Source organism: Syngnathus floridae, chromosome 1 (genome assembly GCF_059516105.1).
Source record: "Syngnathus floridae isolate MCC-2025c chromosome 1, RoL_Sflo_1.0, whole genome shotgun sequence".
Classification (NCBI taxonomy): Eukaryota; Metazoa; Chordata; class Actinopteri; order Syngnathiformes; family Syngnathidae; genus Syngnathus; species Syngnathus floridae.
In genome coordinates this window covers 11,441,042-11,466,381 of record NC_142413.1, presented here as the reverse complement: position 1 = coordinate 11,466,381, position 25,340 = coordinate 11,441,042, and the positions used below count along the sequence as shown (strand labels likewise).

General features: G+C 42.3%; 3 protein-coding genes and 1 long non-coding RNA gene across 8 annotated transcripts; 2 read left to right on the top strand and 2 right to left on the bottom strand.

Moving 5' to 3' along the window:
- Positions 1–280: 280 nt before the first annotated feature.
- On the bottom strand, positions 281–3,640 carry LOC148404096 (uncharacterized). Its single transcript, XR_015858936.1, has 5 exons — positions 3,593–3,640; positions 2,480–3,160; positions 1,612–1,683; positions 1,172–1,500; positions 281–1,079 (listed from the first exon to the last, which is right to left on the bottom strand). It is a non-coding gene; the product is annotated as an uncharacterized LOC148404096 (long non-coding RNA).
- Positions 2,810–17,665, top strand: clint1a (clathrin interactor 1a). Of its 2 annotated transcripts, XM_088377909.1 has the most exons (12): positions 2,810–3,110; positions 5,701–5,805; positions 6,827–6,923; positions 7,183–7,291; positions 7,635–7,799; positions 7,899–8,082; positions 8,854–9,070; positions 9,168–9,255; positions 10,075–10,140; positions 10,581–10,879; positions 14,180–14,372; positions 15,772–17,665. In XM_088377909.1, the coding sequence occupies exons 1-12, from the start codon at positions 3,070–3,072 to the stop codon at positions 16,107–16,109; spliced, it is 1,902 nt and encodes a 633-aa protein (XP_088234035.1). In that variant the 5' UTR covers positions 2,810–3,069; the 3' UTR covers positions 16,110–17,665. The 2 variants fall into 2 exon arrangements, with proteins under 2 accessions (XP_088234035.1, XP_088234044.1); XM_088377918.1 differs by lacking the exons at positions 2,810–3,110; positions 5,701–5,805 and adding an exon at positions 6,194–6,335.
- Positions 17,666–18,610: 945 nt separating this feature from the next.
- Positions 18,611–20,802, bottom strand: lsm11 (LSM11, U7 small nuclear RNA associated). 3 transcript variants are annotated; one of them, XM_088388635.1, is made up of 5 exons: positions 20,027–20,798; positions 19,552–19,691; positions 19,408–19,491; positions 19,280–19,348; positions 19,059–19,208 (listed from the first exon to the last, which is right to left on the bottom strand). In XM_088388635.1, the coding sequence occupies exons 1-5, from the start codon at positions 20,475–20,477 to the stop codon at positions 19,197–19,199; spliced, it is 756 nt and encodes a 251-aa protein (XP_088244761.1). In that variant the 5' UTR covers positions 20,478–20,798; the 3' UTR covers positions 19,059–19,196. The 3 variants fall into 3 exon arrangements, with proteins under 3 accessions (XP_088244746.1, XP_088244754.1, XP_088244761.1); XM_088388620.1 differs by having other exon boundaries at positions 18,611–19,348; positions 20,027–20,790; XM_088388628.1 differs by lacking the exon at positions 19,408–19,491 and having other exon boundaries at positions 18,611–19,348; positions 20,027–20,802.
- Positions 20,800–24,699, top strand: thg1l (tRNA-histidine guanylyltransferase 1-like). 2 transcript variants are annotated; one of them, XM_088388658.1, is made up of 7 exons: positions 20,800–21,102; positions 21,490–21,660; positions 21,750–21,926; positions 22,011–22,180; positions 22,261–22,349; positions 22,720–22,827; positions 24,501–24,699. In XM_088388658.1, the coding sequence occupies exons 2-7, from the start codon at positions 21,557–21,559 to the stop codon at positions 24,660–24,662; spliced, it is 810 nt and encodes a 269-aa protein (XP_088244784.1). In that variant the 5' UTR covers positions 20,800–21,102; positions 21,490–21,556; the 3' UTR covers positions 24,663–24,699. The 2 variants fall into 2 exon arrangements, with proteins under 2 accessions (XP_088244784.1, XP_088244774.1); XM_088388648.1 differs by having other exon boundaries at positions 20,802–21,102; positions 21,457–21,660.
- Positions 24,700–25,340: the final 641 nt, after the last annotated feature.

Sequence of the window (25,340 nt, the reverse complement as noted above, 5' to 3'; positions counted from 1 at the left end):
ATACAGTTGTTGAATTATAGCTAATGCGGGGGAAACAGTAAGCGTTGTTATGAAATGTTAATAAAGAAGAACAATAGTCAGAAAAGTGCAATTTCCCTTCGCATTCCAGGGGTGAGTTGATTCTAAACACAAGTTTCTCATCACATTTATTATTGGAAGTTTGGACATTTGAAGGCACAGCCTCGACTTTTAACATTGACTGGCATTTACTATTCGATATGCTCACACAAACCATGGGAATGAATCTGCTCACAGTGCTCAGAAAAATGATGTCGGTTTTAGAAAAGTCTGAGCGTCCCCTAGCTGCTGGAGTCGTAATTACATACATATTTGTTTAAATTTGGGTAGCATAAAGGTGGCATTTTAGGTTAAACGAGTGGCAAAAAGTTTTATTTTCATTTTTACAAACATGTAACGAATAGCCAGTTCAATACCAATACAATTAAGAGTGTTTTTCTACATGCACCAATGCCAGCTCTCCATCAGTGAACAGATTTGTGATCTTCCAAGACACATGGGCTTTTCAATCAAATCTTTGATTGAATACTTTGCTCTCCTCAGCATTCACACAATCTAAAAAACACACACATTGTTGATAGAGAGTGTCTCGAGCAACATCATTTACCACTTAGGCCCCTCCCAGAGGAGCAAGCCATGCCTAATGCGTGGCAGATAGCTTGATAGCCCGAGCTTGTGTCGAGAAGTGCACGTCAATCAACAGCTCGCGTCAACGTCACAGAGGCAAAGTGTTCCTGAAAGATCTTTTTACTGAGTGCCTTTCTATCCATCGTCTAACACACATTCACACATGCACAATCACACACAGCCATTTCCATCTCAGCAATCACTTCTCCTAGAGTTCTGCTCTTCGGACGTGTAACAGTAATTGAGGTTGCTCCCGCGGGTGCAGTGGATTCTGGGCCGTTAAGTGCTGTTTCTTGTTGTTCTTCTTCTCTCTAAAGGCTTGTATTTTGGCTATTGTGTTGTTTCCTCCTGCTCCCCCGTAGATGTCTAAGTCACAGGCCGATTTACGCGTATCATTAGAGCGTCCTTTTGGATGCTGGCCTTCTATCTTGATGCTGTATTAATCAATATGACAAAAAGGGTTTAGCTGTTTTTGGGTTACGCACGCAAGTCACATGAGAATCGGATGTGTATTTAAAAACATGACCAAACATCTACTGCCAGTCTTTTTATTCTCCTTCCTCTTCATGAACTTCTTCTCTATCCAATCTGACACTCAAGTCAGTCAAGTGTTCACATGCCACGCTGACCTCACTCGTCGCCACATCAGGCCTGGCTTCAGTGCACCCCTATGACCTTTGTGTGTGTTGATGACGTCGACCGTCCAGAAGAGGGAGTGATTGATCTGGATTGACACAAACAGCCAGTGCCCTAGCTGGCCTGTCACACAGCATCACTGGGTCATTGCATGCCTGAATGCCAGATGAGGAGGGAGTGAGAGAACACAGCGGCGATGACCTGCTCACTTTCATGTGGCTGGAGCACATTTGGACACAAATGAAAGGTTTTGGTTTGACGTTGGAGCGTGAGAAGTTTGTCGAGATGCTACAAAAACACACTGAAAACTACTCAATTAAGAGTGCACACCTCCAACAAGAACAGTCACTCAACCTGTTTGTTGTGGCATCCGCTCTAACTGCCTCAATGTGTCCGCTTGAACTAAGAAATAAAGCTCACCGTAAGCATCCGTTTCTCCTTCATAAAAAATACACCATTGCTTATGAAGTGAAAATAAATGTCTTTTGCACCTTGCACTAAACAAATGGCCGTGACCCATAATGTATTTATTATGGCCAAAAGTAATTACTGATGCATTTGAATAGGAAAAAATCAAAAGAAAAAATATTTTAACTTTATGGGTTACAGTGTGAATAAACTTGAACAAGTCACCACGCAATGTAGCTGTGTCATTTTAACCACATGTTCAGCCAGCGGTAGAGTTTAGTTTGGTACAGCCCACCCTGATCTGGTAACAGGTTCAACTGCAAATGTTATTTATATGTATTATATATCATATGTATATCCATCCATCCATCCATCCATCCATCCATCCATCCATCCATCCATCCATCCATCCATCCATCCATCCATCCATCCATCCATCCATCCATCCATCCATCCATCCATCCATCCATCCATCCATCCATCCATCCATCCATCCATCCATCCATCCATCCATCCATCCATCCATCCATCCATCCATCTATCTATCTATCTATCTATCTATCTATCTATCTATCTATCTATCTATCTATCTATCTATCTATCTATCTATCTATCTATCTATCTATCTATCTATGGATCGATCCATTTATATAATTAATCCAAATATAATTTATATAATGAAGTGACTTAGCAATATTATAATGCTTCTGGACCAACAGCACCACACTGAACAATATCTATATCTACTATATCTATATAGATATATATTCACAGTTGAGTTACTTCCAACCTAAATGAATGAAGAGTTGTGGTTTGAAACTCCGCAACTACATGTTGGAGAAATGCTCGGGCTGCTTTCTGACGACTGTTGATGTGTCCTTCTTCAGCAATCTACCTTTTTCTAAAGTTACAGCACAGCACGCCCCTTGCACTGTGACAACGCTCGCTGCAAATTTGTTTATATGTTGTTACTCTGGTTATTTGTCATCTAAACGTAATAGGACCGTAATAATAAGGGAGACTAAGTATGTTGTGTTTATGATCACATTTTGGCTCGTAAGTGTAAGGCTGTGTGAGGTCAGTTGGTCGGTTTATTTGTTTTTTCACGCTATTTGCATCCTCGATTCTACGAATGCACGTAAAAATGACTTCGTGGATTATTTGAAGCGGTTCCACTTTGCAGTAGTATTTGGGATGTTTGTGTTAAATGACATCATGCAGTTGCGAATTTCCTGACGGCCGGGTGGTGCTTTTTGCGCCTCCTGTCTTGACCGAGAGGTGGAACGGCACTTTACTTTTCCCATTTCGAGGTTAGGTATCGGTGTTGGGCTCCACGAAAGCGTTTTAGCGAGGCGGAGAGTTCCTCATCACAAAGACAAGATGCTGAACATGTGGAAGGTTCGGGAGCTGGTTGACAAAGCGTGAGTACCCCGCAGCTCTTTAGCCTGGTTTGTGTACGAAGTTTACCGGTCTGAAAGAGACACGTATCAAAAACTTTGACGTCACATCGCTCGGACAAGTTAGCTAGCTTGTACGCTGCTAACCATGGACGGCAGATAACATGCAGTAGTTCAACATATACCATTTATATGTAGGTGTTGCTTTTGTGGCGGTTGGTATATGACCCAGCCCGTGCCGTCACGGCATTTAAGTGCTTTGTTAGTATATCTTCCTGGCAGGTCAAGCGAATAAACTTAGCCAACAAGCTAATATCTTAGCGTACTGGCTAGGTGGCTAATTGACCAGGCTAGCCAGCTAAGCTAGTTTGACAGCTCTCATATTGAAGTAAAAACATTGGCACGACACAAAATGGACGCCTGGTTTGAAAAGATATTATTTAAATGCACAAACGTACAATGTGACGCGTCAGTTATGATCATTGTTAAGTTCAAGTTTTACTTACTTTAGCAACACTGTATGTACAGTATGTAAACATATCATGCCGAACAAGCCTGAATCGGGAAATCTTAGCACCCACTGACTATTCAATGAGTCGAGGAATTCTGTCACACCAACACACATTTTCTCATAATATGGCACGAAAGACGCTATACTCGAGGTCCCGGGTTAGCCCACTAAGTCCCAAGTTTGGCGAAAATGAAAATGGCACAACTAAATAATATATAAGGAAATAGAGGAGTGTTTTGTTTCTATAATCTAAGTTGTTGGCTTGTCCAACAATTTCAAAATCAATTTGTGCTAACAAGATGTTGATATTCTCAATATTATTCAGTTTAAGCAAGCCAGGTATAAATGCAGAGATTAAAAGAGAAATGATTTGACAAGCAGATGCAAATAATGCCGCTTCACTCTTTGATTTTTCTGTCTGCCCATTATAATGTCAGTTATGTTTGGTGGTAAGCACAAACTAAAGGTAAATATTTATACTAGATATGAATGGTTGTGTGTTTCCATTTTTCATTCATCATACATTTGCCTGACAGATAGTAATTCCATTACGTTTTTGGTCTCAAAGTTTGCGTATTAGCTTGTATACAGTTTCTACATAGGAGAAAATGTTATTTTGAAATTATTTTTAAAAAATGGTCTTGGGTGAGTAAATGTTTTTAGAAGTGTAATTTCATCTCTTTTCAATATTAACAGTTTTTTGGTATTTCATTCACAGCGAGTTAATAGCTCACGTAACTTTTTGAATGTGTGCTTCCGTTAGCTTTTGTTTTTTTAGCTTTTTACATGTGGCTGGCTGTGTGAATAATAAAACACTTAGGTTCATGAAAATCTACAAACTTACGACAGCGCATCTCTGTCAGAAGCGTTCTACTTTATCGCTAATATCAAGGCACCGAGAATAAAGCATTGCATCACCACATCCTTTTTGAGTGCCTCTGTAAGAGTAGGCAAGATGTTGTGCAGTATTCGAACGGACCTCACAGGCCTGATCGTAGAACATACAGAACGTAACAAAGAAGGTGAATTGATGAATTGTCATAAAGATAATCAAGGAAACAATTGACAAATGGGGACTTCAAGTTCTTTCCAATAAAGGAAAACAATAAAAAAAAACTTGACATAGCAGTCATGATGGCACTAAAGTATTTTGTCGCCCTTCCAAGAACATTACGTCCTCCACGCGTTACCATCCTGTGCTGTAAAACATAGTCTGCACAACCACAGAAAAGGGTGTATCCCGCCCGGTATGACTACCAGTTTAATTTCTTCTCTCCCTGTTGTAGCATTCAAAACATTTGTTTTGCTGACAGGCAGTAGATGAAGTAACGTTAAGTTTAAAAAGAAGTTAATAGTTGAGTAATGAAAATGAATAAAAGCACCCACGCCTTGAAATGTTACTGAACATGTGACTTTTGAGACATTGCTTTCTGAGGACCTTGGGGGGTTACTGTGTTTAATACAGGATGTCCCCATAATCTGTTTTTGCAAGTGTTTGATGTTTGGTGGTTTAATATCTATGTACTCATCTGCCATTTTGTGACTCTTGAATGAGGTCACATTCTAACCAGAAACTGAAGTTGCATCATGTTGTGCTGAGGGCTCAAGTGGATAAATGCAACAAGTGGCGGCATTAGTTTGTATTGTCATAACAATTTAACAACCAATGAACTATTTAACCCAAACAAAAGCTCACACTCGCTCTTGCTCTCCAAGGGGGGTGCCTTTGCTTGCATCCCTGTACCTATCAGTGTCAAAGACCTTTTCATGTTCTATGCTGGAACCCAATTTGCTTTTACTCGTTCAGCGTTATTTTATTTTGAATGCTGGGTTCAGCAAGAGAGTTCACAGAGCACTCCCCTTTGTCCCACTGTCCAGACAGCCAGAAAGAACAAGTGTTTGTGGGTCTGGGATTATTAAAGTCTTCTTTTTTTTATTGCTCAGTGTTTAAACAGTGTTTAAACAGTGAATTTGTTATCTGGATATTTGAATAAGGAACATGTTTTTCCACTTAAGCAACATTTCATGTGCATGTTTTGCATATTTTCTCTCTCACTCTCTTTGCTCTCACTTTTTCACTCTCTCACTCTTGCTCCCTCACAGAACCAATGTGGTGATGAACTACTCAGAGGTGGAATCTAAAGTCAGAGAGGCCACCAATGATGACCCCTGGGGACCATCAGGACAACTGATGAGTGAAATTTCAAGGTTAGCCCAGCAATCACTGTTTTAAAGATTTGCTGTGTTTGTTATTTTGCTTGTCTCTCTTACTTTGGAACAGCATAATAGTAAATTATTCCATTTTCATGTACTGTTGCATGCTCTATTTGTCTCCTCCAGTATACTGCGGCCAATTATACAACCCTAAAAAACATAGATTATATCAATTTGTATATGCAAGTCAGTTAAATAGACTCATTGGAGTAGCTAGCTTTATTTCACCACCCATCACTGCAGTTTAATAGTGGCTGTCTGGGCTGCACCAGACATCCGAGTTTGGTTGGTGTTGTATTCTCAAGAATCAGTCATGTATTTTATAGCAAATTCAGACATTATACATTACATAATACATTCTTTCAATCAAGTACTCTGACAAACAAAAGGCTTTGAAAATGATGAGGCTTGCTTTGAGTATATAAACCCTCAGGCCCCCTAGCACAGAGATGTCCAACTTCAGTTCATCAGCTCGTCAGCAAGCTCTTCAGAAGCTTGATAACGATCCCGCTCATTTGAATCAGGTTCGTTGGAAGAGGAAAACATTTAAAGCATGCAGGATAGCAGCCCTTGAGGTCTGGGTTTGGACACCCCTGTCCTAGCATGATGCAGCATTTTCCATCTTTGTAACTACTCTATTTAATTTACTCGTATTGTCATTTCCTCTATAATTGTTCGTCTTTACCGTGAATGATTATTCTATTTGTATTGATTGGTAAAAGTGGAAAAGAACGACCAAGACACCTCAGGTGACTAAAACGGTGCCTTTAACAATATGACAATCTTGTGTTGCGAAAACTGTTGCTTAGGACTATTTCTTGGCACAGGATATTTGTCTTTCATTTTATTTTTATTTTTGGGGAATTAATTTTAATGCGTGTTCTATACGTTATAATACATTTTATGAAGAAACGAAATAAAGATATTAAAAAGTTGCTTCATAAAATGTTGGATATGATGCACTCTCCATCAGTGTTACTTATTTCTTGCCCCCTGTCAATGTGTTAATGTTCAGAGCGACCTTCATGTACGAGCAGTTCCCAGAGGTGATGAACATGCTTTGGACCCGCATGCTGAGAGATAACAAGAAAAACTGGAGGAGAGTCTACAAGGTCTGCCGGCCATGCACCACAAGCTCTTTGCATACATACAGTACAGCATGTTAAAACAAGGTCAATGACCCATGGTCACATCTGATAGACCCTTTTAGTACCTTACTACTCATTAACACACCTATGATATGGTTAGAAAGCAAAGTTTCAGGCTGTTCGACATTTTTACCATTCTGCTCATTTTGGGTTGTATGCTACCATATGGTTGTTCAGAATTAACTTCACGCTTGTGACAAAAATGATGTGTCCTGCCTTGCAGTCCCTACTGCTGCTTGCTCATCTAATCAGGAATGGATCAGAGCGGGTTGTCACTAGTGCCAGAGAACATCTCTATGACCTGAGATCATTAGAAAGTTACCACTTTGTTGGTAAGTGTTTTTCTTTGCAGTTCGCAAATGTTTGGTGCATACACCAGGATTTCAACTCGCCGCAACGCATTGTCACTTTAATTCAAAAGTTCTGCTTTGATAATAAGAGGCTTTCTTCGAACAGAATGTCAATTAACAAAAGCTTCAGTGTGGGCTATGATGAAAGGTTTACTTACTCCACAATTACTCACATACACATTTCATACAGTCCCCTAAAGCTGCTTTCAATATTTTCAACCAAGTGTGTATTTTCTGCTCAGCGATGGTTACATATAGAGCACTTCAAATTAACATTTTTTTCATCAATTCATGTTTCAATGCTACATATGTTTACTGTTTCTAGACGAGCATGGGAAAGACCAAGGAGTGAATGTGCGCCAGAAGGTGAAGGAGATGGTGGAGTTTGTCCAGGATGATGAAAGGCTGAGGGAAGAACGGAAAAAAGCCAAGAAAAACAAAGATAAATTTGTTGGTGTGTCCTCCGATAGTCGAGGATACAGAGGTTACTGTAAGTTTGTTCTTGGCAAATCTAAACAAATCTCAGACCCGTCAACAAAAAAAGTCTTTGAATTTTCTGACCTAATCCCACTGATGTGATCTCCTCCAGCGGGGGACAGGTATGACACCAGTGAAACCCGTCACCGGTGGGATGATGATTGGGAGAGTAACAAAGGGCAGTTCCCTTTCAGCGATAAATTGGGAGAGATCAGTGACAAGATTGGAAGCACTATTGACGATACCATCAACAAGTTTAGGAAGAAGGAAAGAGACGACTCACCGGACCGATTTAGGTAGGGGGAGTGAGTGGCAATGTCCCAAATATCAACAAGCGTCAAATATATCTACATATACCCACACCCCATTTACACTCCCCAAAAAATTGTATATATCTTATTATTTCTATTCATTTTATTGCCCACAATAGTGTAAATGACTCTGGGCATGAAGTGGACAACATTACAGTTTGAAAGATCTTTAGTTTGAACAAGATATAAGATCTGATGCATTAACTTTCTATTTTAACATATCAGCCCCTAGAAAATAGATATCACAATTTGGAGTTTGGAAATTGGAGTTGGAGCTGGCATTACAGGCATCTCTCATTTTTTAAGTGCGAGAACTTGCACAATTGGTGGCTGACTAAATACTTTTTTTTCCCACTGTAAATGCTGATGAGAATAGACACTAAACCACAAAAGAACAAATACAAGGAAGAATGAAGGGCTGTTTTGTCATGTACATTGATTGTGTTAAGATGTTCAAAGAAAATATATTGCGCAATTAACCCCAACATTTAAACAGTTTGTAATGTTTTTCTAAAGTCTAAGATGTGGCACGCAAATTTTGACTTGGGCGAATCCATTCCTGTGGCGCTTTCAGCCAAAAACAAGTGCCTCTGGCTCAAAAAAATATATATATTTTCCTCGCACCCAGCGGATTTGTTTGTCATCACTTGCATAAAGGCTAACAGACTTTAAGCCAGTAGTTAAAATGTGAAGATAGCGCAAGCAAAGCGCATGAGGCATTGGATTTTTTTAATTTGTTCATTTGGCCTTGACCAGTGACGAGGAGGAGCGAAGCCGCTCGTCTCAGAATGGCAAAGTGGGCAAAGAGTTTAAAGATGAAGAAGAGACCGTTACCACCAAGAGTGTACAAATAGTCCAAGCAACAGAGACTACAGCCACCCGCAAGAGAGGAGGAGTTCCATCGAAGAAAGTGGACTTGGGGGCGGCGGCCCAGTACACAGGGGAAGCCAGCCCCACCGCTTCCACCAAACAGGTTGTGTGTGAATACACTTAAGATAAGCTGACTTAGTGTGTTGTGGATGCAAGTGCCATATGTACCTCTTCTGATCTATCTGTATTCTGTATTGCAGCCACAATCCGCGGCAACGAAGGCCTCAAGTAGCGGACTAGCTGACCTACTAATGGTGGACTCGACACCTTCAAAGCCTCCTTCCACTGGTATAATTTTCCGGCCGGCATTTGGGGTAATGGTGGTTTAGAGGAGGTACCGTTAGTTTAGTTCAGCTAGTTGTGTGTAGTGGTCACCAACTGACCCTACCATTTAAAATAAGTATAGATGCTGTTTGTAAAAAAGAGCTGTGGTCAGGCACATTGCATATCGAGATTTAACCAAACTGCGTGCTTCAACTAGCAAAATGCTGTCATGTGCACATTTCTAGATCTGTGGCTGTTGTGCACCTAAAAAAAACACAGCGTTAAAGATCCGATTTACAAACGGTTCGAACGCCATCAGAATAAGCAAAGCTTCACTGCTATTAAATACCTTTGAGTAATAACCCAGTGTCAGATAACTTAGTTTGTAACATGCAGTGTGTCTGTTTGGGATTTTCTTTTCCCCCTCACACGCACACATTGCCACCCAATCCACCCAGGTCTATACAGTGAGGCTGATTTGTTGAGTGTGCACCTGGCTTTTCAAGGCAATGGGGAATGCTGATCTGATGGCCTAACAAGCTAGCTGTCAAGCTAGCTTGCTTCAAAGCGACAGTTGTGCACTTGTCACAATGTGCAGCTGCTGGCGCTAGCGTCAGATTTTGGGGACAGTTGGAGGAGGGAGCTAATGTATAGGAACTAAGTGCACCAGATGTTTTTGGGAGTAGTCCCCGGTGAGTGAAGAGGGCGGGAGGACTGAACAGATGTCACCACCCCTCCTTTCTGCCAAACACACCCGAGCACACTGAAGGAATGCTAACTGTCAGCTCAACACCTGGAGCTCTTCTCTAAAACGGACATCTTTATGACTCGTTCTCATTGCAGACTTAATGAGTGGATTTGCCGACTTCGCTTCACCCGCTGCTTCTGCCGGCCTTTCCCAAGTATCTGGTAGGATTCAAGACTTTCTTTTAAGTGTGTGTTGTGCCATTGTAGCTATTCCAGCATACTACTAGAATATTCAGAAGGAAAGCTGGCCATATGGCGCATGCTACCTGCTCTGCATAACAAGAACAGACACACATCAGCTCCAGTTATGGATGACAAGGAGACAGGGACAGAGGAAGACGGGGCGGGGGGTGAATGGGGGTGTAGCGGAAGTTGAGATGGAGAGACAACAAGCGGAATCGATTCAATTAAATTTTAAAATGTGGCGTCAGTTATCACTGAGAATACATCTATCAGAGTGGACTGAGCCGACTCAACTGTTGATTTGCCAGGACAGGTGTGATTTGTTTGCAGAATGTCCGTTATTTAAACTCCATTTAGAGCAATATCACAGCAACCTTTGCACAAATAACTTTTTTTTCGTGTTGCTTTTTATCCTGCAGCCGGACCAGTCTCCAGCAACAACGGAGACTTTGGCGAGTGGAATGCGTTCCCTGGTGGCCAGATGCCAGCATCTGCTCAGCCTGTTGACACCGGTGGAAATGACCTTTTTGGAGCCATGGGAGCTGCTCCTGCCCCCGCCCCTGCTCCAGTTACTGCGGCGGGCTCCAGTTCATCCTCAGCAGATCTATTTGACCTGATGGGGCCGGCTCAGTCATTTACTTCCTCTCAGAGCCTCAACTTCAGCATGAACAGTACGCAGAGCATGAGTACCACAGGCCTGCCTCAGTCGAGATCACAGGTATGCATGGTTGCACACCGATGCATCTATTCTTAATGTGCTTAGCTTTACATGACATCCGATTCATGCTTCGATTTTGGGGAGATTGCATTTGATAGATTTGGAGCGCTGATGATCAGTTAATGTGCTTGACTGACGATTCAAAATAGACTCCAGAGCATACATGATATCATCTTTGCCAGTGAGAGCATCACTCGGCATTTGTATAGTAATCTATATATAACCTGATCAATGTGACCACGTGACAGCAAAGCCTTTTGTGATTTGTTTTTTCCTTCAGAAACAAGCTTTACAAAAATGAAATAATCACAAGTACAACCAATGGATACTCAAAGGTTTGATGTGATGAAACATGAAATACAACATATTGACTTAGGAGGCTAATTTGAAAGCAGAAAACCTTCTCTCACACTTCTTTAATGAGCTTGGTGTTGTACAAATAAATTAGTCATTGCAAAACCTAAGCAGGGACGACTGCTATTCTGCATTAAGTACTAGGACAAGAAACATGACCTTTTGTGACATCTGCTGTCGGAATTGCTAAAACAATGTTGCCTCTGGAGACGCATCATTTTTCAGGTATTTTTTTCAACTGCAAAACCAAAAGAGAGAACATGATCAAGAGAATATGACAGTAGAGAAACAAAAGACATTAATTACGTCAACGCAGTCACATGATCAAAGCTGATTAGTGTGCATTCTCCCTACAAGACAATAAATGGGGTGTTAGAAAATAAATACATTATTTATTGGAAAAATAGTAACACCTGTGCTACTTTTTACTAAATTATAATATTGAAACTTATTTCTAGAAAAAAAATCCTATGTCAAGGGAGCTATACTTTGTTTTCTTGTTGCTTGTGTGTAAAATATTACTTGTAGTTGGTAATATCAAATGAAATATACAAGTACATCGTTTGTTAACTGGCAGCCCAAAGCAAGGTGTTAGAATTTTGCGGCAATTTTGCGGCAACCAGTTCAGGGTGTACCCCGCATATTTCTCAAAGTCACCTGGCATAGGTTCCAGCACACCCGCAATCCTCATGAGGATGACATGTTTCAGATGACGAATGGAGAGTCACATATACTAATTGTCACACTACTGCACCCATTTATATGGCTCTGCAGCTAAACTGGGCAATATAAGCAAATCTTCAACTGAAGCCACCATTCCAATACAATACATCTTTATTTATATAGCGTCTTCACAACAACTATTTTTTTTTATATTTGGCACATTCATGAATCCGGCGGCTCGGTGGCGCACTGGGTATCACGTCCACGTCACAGTTAGGAGGGTGCCGTTCGATTCCACCTCCGGCCCTCCCTGTGTGGAGTTTGCATGTTCTCCCCGGGCTTGCGTGGGTTTTCTCCGGGCACTCCGGTTTCCTCCCACATCCCAAAAACATGCTTGGTAGGCCGATTGAGCACTCCAAATTGTCCCTAGCTGTGAGTGCGCGTGCGGATGGTTGTTTGTCTCTGTGTGCCCTGCGATTGGCTGGCAACCAGTTCAGGGTGTCCCTCGCCTACTGCCCGTCGACGGCTGGGATAGGCTCCAGCACGCCCGCGACCCCCGTGGGGACTAAGCGGTTCAGAAAATGGATGGATGGACATTCTTGAATCCTGATAATGCACACGCACACAAATAGCTTGCTCTCAATAGCTGCAGGCGTGTCCACTGAATAGGCTGGAAACACACCCTTCTTGACGCTTACCTGCCACACAAATAGTACGTTCTCACTGTAGGTACTCAAATGTCTGTCGTCACATACAATATGGCCTCAGTTTACTGCTGTTTAATATACACTTAACTTTTCCTGAAGTGTCCTTGTTATGTGGACCCACAAACCAACAACATCGAGCAAGGTGCTGACGTATTAGACGACCCTGCCGCCAGGTGGTAAAAAACACTTGTTTTAATCCATTTCAGGGGTAGCCATTTTTTCAAGGCTCGGGTAATGACCAAATGACGTGCCAGCTTACAAATATCACATGACCAAAATATGAAAATTAATGATCTGTGATTGGTTGTAACCTTAGACCTGGCAACTGTGATATCATTTTAAGCAAGTGGTAAAGTTGCCGCCACCTGAGATGATTAAAATCGAATGGATTCGGCTGCCTAATTCATTTTCCATAAACTCTGTTATTTGTAATACCACGTATAGACTATGGGCGCCATGGAGAACGACGCTTTGTGTTAAAGAAAACTTTTTGACTAAACAAAAAGAGACAATCACCCCACCTTTAAAATTATGATCAGAACTTGGACCTACAGAACTTCATCTAATAGTACTGTACTGTGATCGTAGCATATACCATTTCAAAGTCCTTTATTGTCAATACCTTCACATGCCAAGACACACAAAGAAATCGAAATTACGTTCCCACTGTCCCACGGTCACAAGACATAGTACACAATATACATACAAGTAAACAACACAAAAAAATAAAAACAAGTCGGCACAAACAATGAATAAATAAGAGTGATGAATAAATAATAAACAAATAACATAATAAATAAGAGGAGCGAAAATGGAGCAAGTGTGCATACAGCAGACAGTCAGAATATAGCGCAAAAGTACAGGACACTACGCAGAAGAGGGGAGAGAGTTCAGGATCCTAACAGCCTGGAGTATGAAGCTGTTGGTGAGTCTGGTGGTGCGGGAGCGCAGGCTCCTGTACCTCTTCCCAGAGGGCAGAAGATCAAACAAAGAGTGAGAGGGGTAACTCACATCACTCACAATCGTGGTCGCCTTGCGGGTGAGATGGGAGGTGTAAGTGTCCTTCAGGGAGGGGAGTGAAGCACCAATAATCTTACCAGCCGTGTCAACTATGCGCTGCAGGGCCTTCATGTTGTATTCAGTGCAGCTACCACCCCAAACAGCGATACAACTGGAGAGCACGCTCTCAATGGTGCCACGGTAGAATGTAGTCATGACGGCCGGAGGAGCACTTGCTCGCCTGAGTTTCCGCAGGAAGTACAGGCGGCGCTGAGCTTTCTTCACCAGTGATGCGGTGTTGGTGGACCAGGAGAGATCCTCACTGTTGTGCACCCCCAGGAATCTGGTGCTGCTCGCTCTCTCCACCACAGCACCGTCGATGGTCCCTCACGGATTATTATATTCCCTGCTCAGAAAAATACCTGAAGATTCATCATATCAAATTAATAAGGCTTACATAGTCTCAAGTTCAAGATTGCTTTAGTATTTTAAAAACCTGATATTTACTCATATCTTGGAATAGGACTTTGTAGTGATAACTGCACTTAAGGTATGTTTTTATTTATGAATTCACCAGCCCCTCCAGAACATTGGGGCACCTCTACAACCGCAGACTGCTCAGCAGGGAGTCGTTTCTCAGGGTGCTGCAGCCAAAGCGTCGCTGCCCTCCACCTGGTCAGACCACTCTGTGAACATCAGCCTCGACTCACTGGGACCCGGCATGCAGGCGCCCAAGCAGAGTCAACCCTCCCTCAACACACTTCAGCAAGGTAACAGAAAGCTGTCGACATAAATTCGAACTCTGCGCCCTGGCTGCTTTTCAAGGAACCCGTCAATAATATAGTGCAGGATATGATAGCATTCAACAAGGAATTCATTTGCATCTTTGTTGGCGTAACCACATGGTTCAACCTCAACATGAAAGGCTTATATTCTCGCAAGTAGGCTAACTAGGAAGAGGCTCATAAATAAACAATCATTAGCATCATTAAGAATTTTGTCAATCTGGCAATCTTTTGGCAATGTTGTCCCCCTAATGAATGTGGCAGCAAACACCCCAGCCAGCCTTGCACTTAATTTTAATTCATCTACCGTGGAACCTCTAATCCATTCTAGAGAGAAACAAAAATAATGTAACAGTGGTAGCAGTACTAAACGTGTAAAAATATGGAACCGCTGCTTTTAACAATATGTACAAATGTAATGTGTCACCGATGCGGCTCTTGCATTCTCAGGCCGAGCAAACACAAAAACAATCGGGCTCTTTTTGTTCTGATTTGCCTGATCCAGACCAAGGATGGCAAATGCCTGACTATCTTTTATGTTTTAAAGTTATGTCTGACTGTGTGAGGTGTGCTAATACAATACATTAATTTCTTATTTATATAGCGCTTTCACAACAAGAGTGGAATTGTCTCAATAATACGCTCCAAAAACAAAGACAGGCCGGCAATCAGAACGAACGTGTCCTATATTTACCATCACAAATCTTCCTTTGTGCGTGGGGGAAGACGAAGTCTCCCGAGTCATTTGGACTCCGTGGACTGTGACATAAACGGAATGTCGCCAAGCATAGACGCGAACGAGGAAGCAGTGGTAAATAAAACAAAATATGTTGTACTCAACGGTGTTTTTTGTGTAAAAAGCGTGTTTCCAGAGACACCAAGAAATAGTCATCGTCGTTAAACAACACTGCACCTATGGTCCTTTTTGGAAACACAAGCTAACAATAGCACAAATCTGGGAGCCTCTCTTTATTCTTTTTGAGAGCCTCATGTTTGTAATAATAACTTAGATTTTTATTTTCACAATCTAAGGAACCCAAGGAACTTTTTGTTCAATGAAAATCCATCCATCCATTTTCTGAACCGCTTAGTCCCCACGGGGGTCGGTAATGAAATGAAGCTTCGTGAGCCCCGCCTATTGCATTGGGTCACGACACGCCATCAACGTCTGTCATTAGCTGCTGCTACATCCCTGATGGCTATCAAGTGAACTTAGCGGCCAAGATTGAGTCATGTTGAAAGATTCATTACCAATAATTTGCTCTTAAACAGTACTTCCATACAGTCAAACGTCAGAACCTCCCAAATAAGTTTTATGAACAAGATAATTTCTAATAAAAACATGTGTCCTGAAATGAAATGTGACTTTTTCAATACGTTGCAGGCAACCAGGCCAGTGGAAACATGCTGTCACAAGGATTCTCTTCAATGAGCCTCGGACCCTCGGCAGCGAGACCGCCTGTCACTGTAATGATGCACCCCGGTGCTGGAATGGGAATGGCGCCCAACGCTGGCATGATGGCAATGGGGATGCCCCCAAACCAGGCAATGATGGGGATGTCTATGGCTTCCAACCAGGGCATGATGGGGATGGGCATGGGTATGAACATGGGAGGGGTGACGATGGCGATGCCCAGTGGCATGGGAATGGGGATGAACCCGGCAATGGTTCAGCAGGCCAAACATGACGCCTTCGCCGACTTCGGTAACTTTGGGAAGTGATGAAGAGCCGAGGTGAGCCGAGGGGTCATTGGTGAAGGATTGTTCTGAGCTTCAAACAAAGAGTACTTGAAAAATGTCAACCCTCACAATACCAACGCCCTGCAATCTCCTTATTTTAAACAAATAATGCTGTGTAATGAATGATATGGATCGAAATGGATTTGTGCGAGCGTGCGTATGCATGTGTGTGTAGTTTGAACCAATGATCGGTGCGGTCTTCAGACAGCTACTGTAAATTGTGTGCCTTGCCGGTCATGAATGTCAGGTGTGTGTGCTTTTATAACCTCAATCAAACGGAATCAGCAGAATAGCAAAAATGTATATACTTATATATCGCTAGATATTTTTGAGATGCCTCCTATTGAATGGTGAGTTTGGAGAACGTGATCAGCCATTTTAACTTTCTAATATATCAAATTACCTCTCATTTTGTCCTCTGTCTTCCTTTAGCTTGGAAATAGAAATCTACATCTCTTTGCTCTTGCTAGAACGTTTATCTGCAGTTGCGGAGGTGTGTCAATGCTTGTGTCATCCGCTCAAGTCATTTGAATTAAGAGCACATTGTTACCTTCTCCACATGCTGCCATCACTATTGGCCAACAAGAGCCGTTTTCCACGGCCAGACCATCTTTCAGTAGTGGTATAATATCATGGCTCTTCTTGTTTGCATTTAAAGAAGATAATCAGTTCTGGGGAAAGTCATCCTCCCTCCCAAGTACAAGCCAGAGTGCCTGCAAGATCTTTGCCTTTTCTGTTAACTTCCATAAAGAAGACAACGTGACCATGCAGTGTTGAAGGCAGCAACCACACCATGTACAAATAATCCGTTTGTACTCGTGCCTCAAGCCAAGTAAACTGTCAGTACACAAAAGGCAGTTTAGTCTTAATTAGTTCTTTTATGCTGTTTATCTCAAACAGCTTTACTTCCTCTCTTTAGTTGTGTAATCCTATTGGCGCAGACTGTTTGACGATTGCATCACATTGTGTTTAAATTCTATTTTCACATTTCCAACCGCTCGCGTGCAGTATTTGTCAGCTAGCGCGTCTGTGCGTGCACATCCCTTACGACTAAGCAGGCGAGAGGACCGACCGTGGTGCTGATCTGTTGGGTGTACATACAAAGAAAGCACTGCTCCTCGTTGGAGACCAAGTGCCTCCTGACCCTTGTATCTGTAATATTACATCAATCTTGGGTGCCTGGAATTCCCTCAGCCACCCCCAGTTTGCCAACGATGTTAATAATTCACACGCCAGAGTATAAGGAAGTGGATCCTGCAGCCTTGTGGGCCTCGGGAGGTCTTGCACACTGATACATTGTAGCCTTTTATTGAAGTCTGGAGCATTACAATGACCAAAATCTGTTTTCTTTCATTAGTTTGTGTTCTGCAGATTTTTTTTCTTTTCTACTTTTGATCTCCTGTAAGTAGAAATGGGCTTGTTACTGAAACACTAGTATATGCAAATATCAAAAAGAAAGTCCTATGAAGAAATTTTGCATTCCCATTTTGATTTACACAGCAATCTAGCTTACAACATTAAACCGTTGATTGAAATGATTTAATGGTGTGTGTTATTTGGTGAGTTGAGTCATTAGCGTCATTCGAATGGACTTCAAGCAGCACAAGGGAATCTTATTCAACATGCAAATTACTTCCAGTTTATGTAAATGGTCTCTAAGTTGCATGGTGCTCTTCCACTTGTTAAGGCGCTCTAAGAGCTTAACACTGAATTCGTCATTCACCTGCTGGCAGTATCTTGTACCGATATTTCGATAAGGTCACACACAATTGCTGAGGATCATACCCCGAGCCTCTTGAGTTGGGGGCCTACCACTGAGCCACGTTGCCCCCTTCTACTGACCTACTTAAATTGCACTCCATATAAAATACGAAAAATACACAAAAACAGACAATGAGCAACCTCTGCCATTTAAAAAGAAAAAACTTCCACGAGCTGCAGTAAATTGTGCTTTTATGGGTAATGTGCCCATTAAAGAGTAAAAGCAATCCAAGACGTCAAGACAAATGACAGCTTTTGAGTGCCATCTGCAATCTCGAGCATCGCAAACTCAATTATTCATAATGCATTTATGAAGTCCGCTGAGACCGCGCTGTCATTCCTGTTCAAACTAACTGCAAAAGCAACATCAAGAGACAGGCAGGAGACGACGGCCCCGCCGGAAGCTCCGGGTGTGTGCTGACACCTGCTGGATGGCCCAGGATGGACGTACATGTTTCACCATCAAACAAATTTCTGGAAAAATTACACAAAGTTGCTCTGAGGAATTTAGGCCCAAAAAATCTGGCATTTTTTTTATTTTGAATATTGACAAATAAAGGTCAGGTAGTTTGTAAATGTAATAAACATCTGTAGAATTAAACCATCATTTCATCATGTAAATGTTAGATTTACTATTTCCTTTTATTTACAACAAATCAAAATATTTTACATTGTCCATGTCCCCCCCCCCCCCAATAAATGAATAGTAAAAGAGAAATATGTAAGTTTTAACAAATTTTAATGGGAAATGGTCAAATTAAACCAACATATACAGCACCAGACAGAGAATCTGATCATTCACTTGCCGGCATACAAGTGTCAATGTGAAGAGCCTCTTGTGTTGGGAGGGGCTAGGGTCAGTCAATCACTGCCTTGCTCATGGGCAGGAAGCAGACGAGCTTCTCTGGAACAGCTAGTGGCCGCTTTTGCATTTCTCTCAACAGGATTTGAACAGTGAGCCCTTCGGTCCTCTCGGCGCATTACAGAGTTCCCACAACGAACACGATGCAAATCTGACATCTGTCCATCTCTCGGTTGTTCTCACCAGTAAAACCAGAGCTCTCCCTCAGTTCTTCAGCAGCATTCAACATCTCTCAATGTAGATGGTAAAGTGCAAGATGAAGTAGCACATAAAACATCCACACAAATGCAGTCTGGGACTGTCAGAGCGGTTGAGGGTTGACCAGGAGAACATTCTCTCCCCTGATAAATAGCTGGTTGATGTGGCGAGTGTGGACCTTGCCATACGCTCTGCACTCTTTCTCCTGACCTGCCTTGGTGCCCTTTGGTACCCCCGATGACTTGTCGTCACTTCTGTGCCTGGCAGGGTGAGCGGGTGAGTGTTCTGAAGTCACTTTTGGCTTTGAAGGCAGACACAGGCCGCTTTCTACCTGGACGCGGTGTTTTGTTGTTGCTCCTTCACCTCCTGAGCTCTCCTGCAGCTTCAGCTTCTCAAAGAGCTGTGCAACAAAGGTGTTAATAGAGCATACAGTCAATCACAAAGGAGTAAATGGTATACCCGTGAAATAGTGAGGGCCTTCTCATGGTACAACGCCTTCCCGAGAAGAGGCTCTCTGTACGTCTCATCAACGTCCACCATAGCCTGACGACGAGATGACAATGATCGACCGTCTCCAATTACAAGCGCATCCCAATCACTCACCAAATTCCAGAACTTGTCAAAGGCCACAACAAAGCCAGAGCACACACCCCTCAGTCCTTTGAAGGTCCTGATGTGAACTTTGACTCTTATTCTCTGCTCCACACATCTATACAGTTCTCCCAAAGGACTGCCTTTGCATACTGTAAACAAAAGAGATATCGCGTCGGCTCCAGCAGTGATACTTTGGATTTAGACACTGGACAGCAGGTGGGCATGTTCTGAGATAAGTCAAAATAAATGTCATGGATGTCCAGACATCCAGTGGTTGGCTGTATGTACATATATCTATTGAAATGCATACAGATGATAATCTCGGTACTTGTTGATAGTTGTGAGATGTCTTGGTTTCATGATGTCTCAAAGTGAATTAACTGCGTGCAGGTCCCAGTCAGGGAAAAAGTTGTGCATTACAGTACAGTGCTTGTGTGTTGTCACGATGGTGAAGTAGCTTTTACTAGATGCGCATTGAACCTACACGTCATCCTTGTTAGCACATTTTTCTGAGGCTTGCGTCTCCGTGACTGCTGCGCGCGGCTGGTGCTGCTGCTGCCTCCTCCCTCCTCCTCCTCCTCCAATGACTTCTTGTTCACCATGAGCTTCTTGAGCCTCTCGATGCGCTCCGGGTCTGCGACTCCTCTCAGTGCCTTCAGCCGCCTTTTCTCCACATTCTCGGGCTTGGCTCTACCACGGCCCCCCTTCAGGAAACTTTCGTACTCGGCGATGTTGTTGAAACATTTGATGTTTGGAAACGGTAGCGGCACCGTGGGCGAGTATAAGGCCAAAAGGGGGTCAAACCTTTCAGAACAAACGTCTGTTTTTAACGTGTCATCATCCCGTGGACCCGATGAGGCACCAGAATTGGAAGCGGAGTCTTTTTCTTGACAATGTGATATCCTACTTCGTCTGTCTCTTTCTTTCTCCTCCATGTTTGTTTGAAACAACCGCAGGCACCGGTTTACACCTCTCAAAGCACTATGGGAAATGGATGAGCTCTCAAATTAGAGATCTCACTCCACAACGGTCCTTCATTGATTGTCGGGATAGTTTAAACGTATTATGTGTGTTTTGAAATTCATAATAGCATGATTATGATAATAGCTAGCATAATGTAGTGCAATAAATGCCATCCGTATCGACACTTAAAATGCAAACTTTTTATGCTGGTGAGCTAAATAGACGATCTTTGCTTCCCTCGAGAAAACGTTATACGTTTAGTTGAATATCAAATGGGTCTTGTTACTTGAGTAAAATGTCAGAACGACTATAACGCATTTTATTCTAAATTTGTACAACACGCGGTGGAAGTGTTGTCTTGTATGAGATGTTGGTAATCCGGAACCATGTGCAATCATGACCGTGTTATTAGTCGGACGAGCATAGCGCTGAACCAAATAGATCCGGAGTCACGTCATGTTCTTCGTAGTTTCTCACATTGTTTTTTTTTTAAGAAGACAAATTAAACTGACAAGATAATATACAAACCAGAAGGCTGTTTTAATGTAACTGTGTTGCATATATTTGGTCTGATTATTTTCCATCGTTTCAAGTGCGGTAAGCCTGATTCCCTTTAAGAAGACTGATGTAATGCCGATTAATGACTATTTATTAAAACATGATTGTCATTTTTGTCTTTTATTGTATTGTCGGTTTGATAGATTAAACGCTCATACACAAAGGACTGTTTATGTTATAGATATTTTAAGATTAGTTAGTGGTTATTGGCACAATCATTGAGTGCCGTACAGAGCAATAATAACACTAGGTGGCGAAATAAGCACTGCGTACAGTTTACGACTAACACTGGATGTTAGTGTTGTTAGCATTTTTTCCCCGGTTACCACTTGTAAAGTGGTTGAAGAAATGTTGAACCAATTGTTGATCAATCCGTATTTGTCTTTATTGCAGCGACAGACTGATGCAAATTATAAATGTCTGCAGACTTTGCAACGGTATCAAGTCTTGTGTTGTCAGACCCCTGGCCTGTTTATTTATTTCCACTTGTACCATGGCCAAGAGCAAGTTTGAATATGTGCGTAACTTTGAAGTAGATGACACCTGTCTGAGAAACTGCTACATTGTTGTGAGACTGGATGGCCGCAACTTCCACAAGTTAGTCTGCTTTTTTGGAATGCACATCTGTGATGTTTATCATTTTATGGTGCTATTGTTCAGCGTTAACTGTCATCGTTACGTTTTAGGTTTTCAGAGCAGCACAAGTTCACCAAACCCAATGACAACAGGGCCCTGGGCCTCATGGCCCGCAGTGCCCGATCGGTCATGGAGGAGCTTGAAGATATTATCATTGCCTATGGACAAAGTGATGAGTTTAGTTTTGTTTTCAAGAGGACCACCAACTGGTTCAAGAGGAGAGCTAGGTAAACATAAGTGAGAACCATACTTTTACGTTGTTGTTGTTGTTGTTATTGCTGATGTTTGTCTGACTTTATTTCTCCTTGCAGCAAGCTGATGACCCACGTGACCTCACAGTTCTCGTCCTCTTATGTCTTTTACTGGAAAGAGTTTTTTGGAGAGCAACCTCTCCTCTATCCACCAGGATTTGATGGGCGGGTGGTACTGTATCCTAGCAACCGCAACCTGAAAGACTATCTGAGCTGGAGGCAAGCAGACTGTAAGCATGTTGTTACAACTGGCATTGCACTGTTGATGGTGATGATGGAAGTGTCCGACTCTTTTTGTCATTTTTTCCAGGTCACATAAATAATTTGTACAACACAGTCTTTTGGACCCTTGTACAGAAAGGTGAACTAACCACAGTTCAAGCAGAAGATCGCTTAAAGGTGACTTTAATTTGACATTCCCTGCTGTAAAGTTGTTTACAGAGTTGTTTTTTTTCATGCTACGAGATTTACTGTTTTTTCAGAATTCGCCATTCCTTTACCGATCTGTGAGTTACAATGCAGTGAGTTACGATAGATAAATAACAGTGCATGTAAGAGTTGACAACAGGTGAGACAACATGCTTAAATGTGGTAAAAAAATATATTTGTGATGGTTATGCATGAAACAGTTTTTTCTTCATCCTTTTCACATTTGTACAGCTCTACTTTTAAAATTTGAAGTTTGTAGTTATGCATTAAAAATGATCTTCCCGTACACCTAATTTAATTTGTTTTACACACACGATATCACATTTGTGTACTCCTACAGGGAACATTAGCTGCTGCCAAAAATGAAATCCTGTTCTCCGAGTTTGATATCAACTACAACAAAGAACCGGCTCTCCATAGGAAAGGCACCACTCTCATCTGGGAAAAGGTCAGATGATTTGAGACTCATTTATTTATTTCTGCTTGCGATTTTGACAATTTGGCTGTTTACATGTTAAGATACAGTTCAGATATGCGTCATCACAGATTTCCATGACAAATCAGGTGTGTTCGGACCTCCGCAATGGAGGCTCTGCCGAACCCCTGAGACCGACTCACCGAACCCCTAGGGTTTGATCGAACCCAGGTTAAGAACCACTGTTCTATAGTGTACAATAGGGCTGAATGATTTATCGTTTTGGGACATCAAAGCTACGATTTATTTTAGGCCTATTATCCCTCACACTCACCAATCAACAACATGCGACGGTGGACCAGTCATAGCGCCACACTGGATCAAAAAAAAAAAAAACCTTGCATCAATGTCCCATAAGTGTTTTCTGCTTGGCAATGCTACCAAGAGGCAAACGTGTACGCTCATTGCTAAAATATAAGAACAATTCCTCAGTCTTAACCATCCATCCATCCATTTTCTGTACCGCTTTGTCCCCACGGGGGTCGCGGGCGTGCTGGCGCCTATCCCAGCTGTCATCGGGCAGTAGGCGGGGGGCACCCTGAACTGGTTGCCAGCCAATCGCAGGGCACACAGAGACAAACAACCATCTGCACTCACAGGGGCAGTTTGGAGTGCTCAATCGGCCTACCAAGCATGGTTTTTGGGATGTGGGAGGAAATCGGAGTGCCCGGAGAAAACCCACACGGACTCTGGGAGAACATGCAAGGGCCGGAATCGAACCCACACCCTCCTAACTGTGGGGTGGACGTGCTAACCAGTGCGCCACCAATCTTAACCAATTCTGGCATAATATAAAAATAAAGCTCATAATAAGTGTTGGCACCTGTGCTGAGGACACTTCTGTGTTGCTTTGCTGATGCACCTTGGTAATCAGTGTCAAAAATGAATCACAGGAAGAGAAACAAATGTTCTGAGTTAAGCCTAACTGACCTACATTTATGCCCCACAGTAGCAGAGTGACCGTGTCAAGATTTTGGAAGTGACCTCAAGATACCCTGCAAGTGAAATCAGAGGATAGAAAGCCAAATTCCCATGCAGTGCAGTGTTTAGTCTCAAGATGGCATCACACAGAATGTTTTTGCCCCAAATTCAAAAGCTTTCAACAAACATGCACTAAAATGTCAAAATAATGACCAGGACATGTAGAGAGCAGCAGTAGGCACCTGTTTTTACAGTTTATCTGCAAAAAATGTGTTGTGTTAGTAGCATTTTTACCCATGATCCATGACCAAAACACACACACACATTCACCACTTAGAGCATATAAACACACTTGCACCATCTGCACTTACAGGGGCAGCACACACACAAGTAGGGATTAGTGTCATGCTAATGATCTGACAACGTGGCCGAGTCATCTTCATAAGCTGCTGATGCAGAATGAAATGCAGCAAAACACTCACACTCGCACACATCCACCTAACAATCAACTTCCATGTGCCACGTATCTGAACCTAATCCTTGTTAAACACAGCAAAAGTGTGCATCCAACTAAACTGTGTTCATGCATTGAAACGTTGCATGGGTGTCACACCAGTCAGGTGTCTGGGTGTTTTTCAATGATAGCGTTTCAGTCAAAAAACAATGTTGATAGTATGTAGAGGACAAAGCTTTTTAACTTGTCTTTATCGTTTCTGATTTCCCAGCATGATGAAAGTCTCCTCAAACAAACAAAAGGAGTGAATGACGGGAGGAAGGACGTGCATGTGACTCGGAGCAGAAGGAGTGTGCAGGCCTACCACTGTGACATTATAGGAGAAGGGTTTTGGCAGCAACACGCAAACATTCTGGAAGATGATGGCTGCTAGTGTTGTGAAAAATAAACACATATCATGGTGACTGTGAGAGTGGGCATTCAATTTGTTTACCTAACGCAAGCAACATCATGTACAGTGGTGTCCCTTACCCTAGAGGCAGACAAACATGTTTCATATCACAATGATTTATTATGAACTCATCAAAGTGAGCCAAGGAATAGTTTGTGTTAACATGCTGGGAGTCTGACAACCAAATCCACCCACAGTTCCCCTGTGCCCCTTTCACGTATGTTACACACTTTATTTTTTTTACTCACAGAGGATTCTATTGCAGTGGTGTGCCAAATGATTTTAAGTAATCATTATTTGTGTTTTGATACTGGTCTTCACTTGACCCCAAAAAGTCCACTAACTGCACGTGTGTGCGTATAGACAAAAAGTCAAACCATCATAGATGGCCAAAGCTAAGTGGTTACCTCAACCCATGGTATCATGCACTCACATTTAATCATATCAAAACTAAAAGATCTTAAAGCATGTGTTTGGGCCGCCAATATTTGCATATGACATTCTAAATTGTGTCACATACCTCCCACTGTGTGTTTCAAGTAGACACTAAAATGCTTGGCACAAGCGCTCAGTCTTGTATCACTGCCAGAATGCCATTTAGAGAAGTGAATGGATTTGTGGGCCATCCGTGCTAAGAATACCTCCACACACCCCGAGTAC